Source organism: Alosa alosa, chromosome 10, assembly GCF_017589495.1.
Source record: "Alosa alosa isolate M-15738 ecotype Scorff River chromosome 10, AALO_Geno_1.1, whole genome shotgun sequence".
NCBI classification, from domain to species: Eukaryota; Metazoa; Chordata; class Actinopteri; order Clupeiformes; family Clupeidae; genus Alosa; species Alosa alosa.
Genome location: NC_063198.1, coordinates 16,393,023 through 16,401,271, shown reverse-complemented (window position 1 = coordinate 16,401,271; position 8,249 = coordinate 16,393,023). Strand labels below are relative to the sequence as shown.

The 8,249-nt window shown below is 42.5% G+C and overlaps 1 protein-coding gene across 1 annotated transcript; it reads right to left on the bottom strand.

Annotated features, from left to right (window-relative positions):
- Positions 1-275: 275 nt before the first annotated feature.
- Positions 276-8,228, bottom strand: sec13 (SEC13 homolog, nuclear pore and COPII coat complex component). Its single transcript, XM_048254496.1, has 9 exons — positions 8,065-8,228; positions 7,350-7,394; positions 7,051-7,166; positions 6,532-6,683; positions 5,955-6,088; positions 5,532-5,665; positions 3,478-3,598; positions 2,999-3,145; positions 276-1,000 (listed from the first exon to the last, which is right to left on the bottom strand). The coding sequence occupies exons 1-9, from the start codon at positions 8,065-8,067 to the stop codon at positions 890-892; spliced, it is 963 nt and encodes a 320-aa protein (XP_048110453.1). The 5' UTR covers positions 8,068-8,228; the 3' UTR covers positions 276-889.
- Positions 8,229-8,249: the final 21 nt, after the last annotated feature.

Here is an 8,249-nt window from a genome sequence, read left to right as displayed (position 1 = left end):
CGCCACTAAAGGTCATCCATGTGAATTATTTGTAGTTATTTATAGTTTCATAGTTATTCCTAGGTAGGCTAAACTACTTAGAAAACTATTAAATAAAATATTAATTAATAGGCTTTGAAATGTAGGTGAAAAGGAAAGCCTCACTAGACCTGTAATACATGTGTTCCTTTGTTATCCATGCCATTCCAAACAGGGAATACCCTTAACCTCCTATAAGTCCCAGCATATCCAGCACAACCATCTTTAGTTTATCAATAACCATTACACTGGAGATATTTTATTATTATTTCATTTTAATTATTAGAAAAGTTCATTCTCTGAATGAAAAGTCAAAGAAAAGCAGATAAAAAGGGAAAAAAGGTTGTGAATTTTTTCTGTCCCGTGCAGCATGATCCACTGAAGTGATGAGAATAGGCACCATCCCTTTTCGCTCAGTGTGAACTCTCTGGGGTCGGACTCGGACAAACAGCACTTCTACTCGCTCAGGCTTTCTCAATCACATTACAATACCGATAGCTGTTTAAACAATAGCAATAGAAGAACAAATTTATTGGTAATTCTAGGGTAATAAATTTATAAGACCATGACAAGATTTCAACCCTGCTCTACAAGACCTCATCAAAAACCATCCTTTGATTTGGGGTGAGACAACGAAGGCTGGACTGGGGCTGTAGAATATAGACAGCGTTGTCCCTTAGATGATGGGGCCACTTCCTGGTTTGTGTTTTAACTCTGTTGTGGACAAATGTTCTGGAAAAGTCTTTGAGGCAGTCAAGGATCCTGCATTGACGGTGGACTTGCCTCACATCCATCTGAGTGGGACTGATGGATGGGTGAAGGTGGGGGTGGTGTAAGGGTTCCCCCTACCCCAACAGCCGGCTGTACAGCCTCACTGCTCATTCTGCTGTCCGTCTGTGACGGAGGACACAGCACCCTGGCCTTTGTTGACGTCGCTGATGCAAGCCCACTGGCCGTCCAGAGATTCCTTCCATAGAGTCACCTGGCAAACAGGAAGAAGCACTGTTAGTATGACTGGTGCTGAACATGGTGTTGCAACTAATGAGGTCCAAGTTACGTGTCCTGCATGAAAAGATGCACATCAAAAGATGAACCATAGTCAAAATTCATAGAAAAGGGAAACTGAATAAAAAAGCCCTTGACAATTTTGTTTGCACAGATCAGATGCAATCGTTTTAATCATGAACTCAATCCATCACCTACTGTGCACGGTTAGCCTTAAGTGTGATGCTCACTGTTAGAGGCCCCTGCAGGTGTAACCAAAAATGAAACGGAGAGAAACAGTAACAACCAGCAACCCTGACGTGAGTCTGACTATTGCTCCTGCAGAGTTGAGCTGGGTTTAATAGAGGGCTCCATTAATGGCGATCTTTATGAAATGCTTGTATTTATTCACCCCGTGCCATGTGGCCACATGTGAGAGGGAGCCACTCAAGATCATTTATTAGATGATTACCTCCTGTCCGCCAAGCGTAATGTTATGAACTCTCCTCGTCTTGCAGACACAAACTTCATCCGGTATTTGTTCCCAAATGCCTCCCCTTGATAAATGGACTTAATACGAGCGCACCTGTCCCAGAGATCAATTTCCCTGGCCACCACAGTGGCAGGCCTTCTTAAAAAATAGATTATTAGTGTGGGTTTCTCACTGGGTGAGCAATGAGCGATCTCTTCTGCCCCCGTCCCAGATTGCGTTATCCATCCTGGGCAAGGTTTCCCTGTCCGATGGGCTGGCCTCACGGTGCCTGGCACGGTGCCAGGAGAAATAAGTGCCCTCATCAATCCAGAGAGCTCAGCTGAGGCGAGGCGCCGGGCAAACATAGTGGAGATCTTATTACTGACCAATCACTGGAACTCATTCACCCTTGATCTATTCATCAGTACTCACAATCCTTCAGGTATGTATGCAGGCCAAATACTATAGCTAGCAAATTACTAAAATATGTATAGATGAAGGGTAAATCAACCAGGTGGTGATAAGATTATATTATTATTATTTCATACATATTGCATACATAAACTGAAGTGACCACATTTACACAATACAATATGTTTTGAGTGACCACATTTACACAACTACAATATGTTTTGAGACCACAAGTGAAAATGTCAGCCAGACTAGTTGGTTTCTTTACATAAAGACTTCCACAAATTTAACAGACCAAGCCATCAAAAGAATTACAGGGCAGTCTCTTTACCAATCCTGAGTCATGTTTACTGAATAATTGGCATGTGTCATCCCCTAAAGCCATCATCAATCCAGGTGCCAGGCTATCACTGAACAGACTACTCACACTCACAAATCTCACTATTCATTACACCCTTACTTCAGGTGTGTACACAGAGACCCGCAATGTATGGTCCCTCCACATGACTACACAACTGTCCAAACAAGAAAATATGGCTAACGCTGAACATAAAATACCTTACGAAGTTAAGTGAGATTCTTACAAAGAAGACTAAATTAGCTGAATGAACACTTTGCAATAAGAATAAGAAAGCGTAATGACATTTCAATTACAAACTCTGTTAATCTGAGCGCTGAATAGTCCACCACTGATTGAAAAAAATTATCTAAATGAGCTGCATCCATTATTTGATAATGGTACTCCTGCTAAATTAAATTCTGATGTTAATTCTGATGTTAAGGGTGACTGAGCAGATAATGTACCATTCTGTTCTTCAGTGAAATGCTCAACATTCAGAAATTCAAAAAAAAGTGGGCACATTTCCCATGGATGTTGTGCTATGCAAATTGAAAAAAAAAATGCTATTGAAATATCTGTAATTACACAGAAAATAAATGAGGTGAGATACTTATAAACCTAGAATTTCACTAAGATTGAAAATAAATAAACTTGTTTGATTTATCCAAGGTAACAACCATGACCTCAGGAACTCAGGAAAAGGGCTGTCTGTCAACACCGGGCTACTGTATGTTTACCAACAAACTGGCATGTGGTCTACGGTGACATCTGACCTTGTTGTCGCCGCCGGAGACAGCCAGAATGTTTCCAGTGATGGACCAGCTGACATGCCACACCACATCTTGGAACTTGTGCAGGAGCTTGGCCGTCCACGTGTTGCCTGAGGGGTCGTCGCACGTCCAGATAAACACACGACCGTCCTGTGAACACAGCAGCCACCAACTATACATCAGGCAAACATGGACTAGATAACACTTTTGCTATGAGTTGTACTTCTGACAGTCACTCTGAAAGCTGGAAAGAGACCGTTTTAGAGAAGGGACAAGAGAGGAAAAAACAGAGATGGCTGAAGAAAGGTAAGGTGTGATGAAGTGTCTACAGGTAAAGTGTGGAGACATTTTGTCTAACACCTAATCCTCTATTTGTCTTAAGAACAAATTAACTCTAAGAGATTGAGAATGTGTTAAGAGAAGAGCAGGGTTGAGAGGTGGAAAAGAAAAGAGAGGGGAGTTATGAGCAGAGGAGCACGCACCTGTGAGCAGCTGGCGATGGTGCTGGTGGGCAGGCCTATGGATGGAGCCCAGCCCACATCTCTCACCCAGTCACTGTGAGCCTCCAGCTTCTGGTCCTCTTTCCATTGGCCATCCTCCTCTCTGCACACGCACACACACACGCACACACACACACAGTGAAGTAAGTCAACTATACCCAACAAAACCAGTGTGGAGCAGTTACAGGCCTTCCTGCTTCTGAGGGTAAGTAAATCTTTACTGCTGTAATTACCTATGTGCAGACACTTTCATCAGTATTAAAAGCCTTTTTAAAAGCCTCAACATTTTTATCATTAATCAAAGCATACAAAACATTTCATCACTTCAGTTGCAGCCATTTGTTAACTTGGAAGAGACTCTTCTCATTTTATCATGAAATGATTTTATCTCAATTTGAACTAAGACAATTAGCTAATCGCAAAAGCTGCAATTAATTGTACAGCTCCCAACTCTGTCCAAATGGTTAATCTTGTCACATCTATGATTTTTTTTATATTCATGTCATCCTTCTTGTGTGACAGACAGGGAAGCTGGCCTAAAGACCTTGGCAAGCTTCTACACACATGGTTGTGCACGCTCTTCGTTCACACCTCATGCACCCACACATGTACCTACGGTATACGTGTTTCAGCAGATGCTACAAGAGGGAGTTCAAAGCTGGTTTTGCTTGTCGTACCACCTCAAGCTGGTCATTTTAGCTGGTGTTGCTGATCTACATTGCTGGTTCAACTCACCATGCCAGCTTATGTTGGTCATTCTAGCAAACAACAATGACCATCTTACACCAGCAATGTCAAACTTGGCAGGCTGGTCACCAGCATGACCATCTTAAACCAACTGTATCCCACACGACAGGCTGGTCACACCAGCATGACCAGCTTCCTCAGATCGTCACACCAGCATGTCCACCTGGTGGCCCAACCAGCTACACCAGCAAAGACCAGAAAGAGCTGGAAGAAAACCAGCTAAAACCAGCTACCGTCATAAGCTGGTTTCTAGCTGGGGGTTTCTTCAGCAAGGAGTGTAGAATTTCAGACGTTTAATCAATGATTTAAGGCTTATGCATCTCGTATTTATCTCGCATAGCCTTCCAACTACTCCACACTGAAAAAAAAATATAGCGTAGCCTATATTGCTGCCTGTTACGCAGACAAAAACATCTCCATGGATGTCCTGGAATATGATGGGTGATTCTTGCCATATTAAAAGCAACACCAAAGCACTTTTCCTCTGTCGCACGCACACTATTTGTTTATCCAGCACCGGCTTTGGAAATAACGATTTCCGCAGACAAGGTAGACTATCTTGCATGATTTTATGAAAGTATGATGTATTGCGACATCAGAAGCAAGTCAATTTGTAGTTTTTTATCCCTCATTCCTTCGAACTACAGATCCGCTACCCGATCTGGCAAACTTACATCGGTTACAGCTTACAGTCGGTTATAGCCGATAGAGGGCCGCGAAGCGAATGCAGAAGTGCCGTTCACCCTGTTACGAGTTGATGAACCACTGAAACGATTTTGGAAACATTATTTTAAGGTACAAAAAACTCTTTGGTGTTGCTTTAAGGACATGGTGAGGATGTGGCAATGTAGAGACGCATGTATTCCCCTATAAGTACAGAGCTCACTAGACTGACAATACAGTGATGTTCTTTCAGTGTTGCTGCTTCTCATGGAGAAGGGTTCTGCTCATGCCCTCTTGAGACGCAGTCACAAAATTCTGGAGGTACGCGACAGTCCCCACAAGCTGTGTTGATAACGCAATACACGCTCAGCCAACACTGCATGCATAGAACGCAGTCGCACAGTAGTGCTGAGCTTCCGACTTAAAGCAGAATTCAGAATATTGAACTGAAGCTTGTCTTTCAGAATTATATCGCAAGACAAATCGCAATATCTGTCAGAAAAAATCACAACTAGATATTTTCCCCAAATCGTACAGTCCTAATGAAGTGCCTTTACAAAATATTTATCTTCTCAATAAAATCTTAACAGAAAGCAAATCCGACAACAGCACTGAAGTCAACTCACTTCCACAGCTTGACCAGGTTGTCGCATCCTCCAGACACAAATCTCTTGATGTAGTTGGGCTTCTGGCCGGTGGGCTGGTCTATAAGGCTACCTGGCACCACGGCAGGGGCCCAGCTGACTGCATTACAGCCAATCTGTAGTGAGAAAATCACAGAGGGTGAGTGAAAAGACACCCACCACTGGAGCCAAGTCTGAAGACATGGATCATTACCTGTAACTCATTTAGCATCAATGCACTAGAAATAAAAACATAAGTTTTATACAATATGCAACATATTTTGCATATTTCATATACATTTGTCAGCTTACCATCAAGCATCACTTGATGTGAATCTTTAAAAAAATTAACGTTGAATGAAAGAGGGAAAATAAACAGTGACATTGTGCACTTATAAAGACGCATTTTTGGTCTAAGAGGCTGACCGTGTGTGCGTTGCTGATTTTCTTGATGTCCCACTGTCCGTCTCCAGAGAATGTGAGGATGGAGATGGCCCCGTCAGAGCTCCCGCAGGCCAGGATCAGCCCAAAGTCATACGGACCCCAGCACACCGAGTTCACTGTGAACGTACACATACACGTATGCACACACACAGGGTTTTAGTCTACAAAGATTAGCCTGCTAGTCACCACTGCAATGCAATTACTACAACAAACAACAATTTCAAGGTTCAAGGAAGAGCTCCAACAGGCCAGGATCATCTCAAAAGTCAAGCAGGCCTCAACACACACCGCTCACTGCATATGACATGCATAGCCTACTGTAGGTGCAGAAAATCTCTTCTTAACATGACTATACACTTTAGTACTGAATCAGAAAATGATACCAAACTAGTTACCAATACAAATATATCTAAAAAAAGAACTACATACATACATATATGGTGTGTGTGTATATATTACACTAATAGTCTATGATACAGCAACCAACACAGACTGATGACCAGCTACAATGCATATTCTATGCACACCCATGACATCAGGGCTGACTTCAGGGTCTCACCTGAAGAGTCGTGGCCCGTGTACTCATACATTTTGTCCCAGCTGCCATTTTCCTCCTTCCAGATGATGACCTTTCTGTCATAGGAGCAGGAGGCCAGGATGTTGCCATACATGGGGTGAGCCCAGGCCACCTGCCACACAGGGCCCTCATGGCTGTGAGGGAAACAGGATTTTGTGTTAAACATGTTAAAACTACACACTGAGATCAAATTGCTTGTTAATGTTAGTGAAATACTGCTACTGAGCTGAGTTAGAAGCAGCCTGATATGGAGCGGAGAAGTGTGAAGACAACAGTCTATAATTCCAAACAGGGCACTCTTCTTTCTTTAAAAGGGCCCAAAGGATGTACTGGGACTGAAATATCGCTAAAGTGTGCTGGTAAAATATGAAAGTGGCTGGTACATTTCAGGCACAAAATAATTTAGGCTACTTGAGGAGAAATTTGACTATTTTTTCAGTGGCTGTTAAGTTCATTTCCAACTCTATTTCTCTGTGTGTGTGTGTGTGTGTGTAAACCCACCCTCTCAAATCAGCCAGCAGGATTTGGCCTCCATTTTTCACATCAAATATCTTCACAGAACGGTCAGAGGAGCAAGTGGCCAGGCGTGTGCCATAGTAGTCCATCTGAGCATCGTGCTGGAGAAGAGGAACCACAATCATTACACATCATGAGTGGAAGGCAGCTGGCATATTTTGTCATCAATGGGTCAGGCTGTCACCAAACAGACAGTGTGTTGAAGAGTGTATTGACTCCTACGAGGCTTTCTTTTGTGTTTCAGTGACAAAATAGGTGACTGAGCTGAACTTTGCATTACTTACGATCATGTCCTCATGAGACGTATCCACGGTATTGATGACGGACACCTACAAAAGTATACAATCAGGTACACGTTACTTAAATACCACTGATTAAATATCCCGAATCGATGGCGTAAGAGTACACAAATCGCCAAGCGCAAGGACAGAATCGCGTTAAATCAGATGGTGTGAAGCATACTTTTACGCCAAAGGTCTCACAGTCGTCACATTATCCATAACACTAGTGTAACGTTACATTAACTTAATCGAAACGACTGATACGTATTGAAATATAAATTGACAGCCATGTCAAATCAACTTACTAGCAAGCTCGATAAATAATGCAAATAACAGAGCGTGTTACATATTTGTACAGTTCATGTTTAGTTTAGTTCAGATCGTTAATTCGCCTGGCTAACGTTACTAGAAGCTAGCTAGCGTTTGAGGACACTTGGCTATAGCAAGCCAAGGAACACTGGTTGTTCTAATCTCCTGTTAAAGGAATAAAACAGGTCAGAAAATGACAATTAGGTACGACTACGCGTTGAATGCATTACTGACAAAGCCAGTACTACATTAGTAGTAATAAGTTCCCGATTATGTTATATCACAAATTACTGTTCTTGCTAGAGTGCTAGCTACTGTTACGTTAGCTGACTTATTATCAACTCTCGTTAGACAAGTATTCCACAAAACGGCAATCAATGACATATAACAAATTATGTTTCAAACTTACCATTGTGGTACTTGAACTACAATAACCTATGTACTAAGGCAATCACAAATTCTAACAGAAAAGACAGCCACAGCCGCCCAGAGTTTCAATGGACTGTGATGTTTCCGACGTGGCAACACGACCGCTCAAAAGTGACGCTACTTCCTGGTACGGGGCGAACAGATTCCGTCGAGTCAGGGACATGA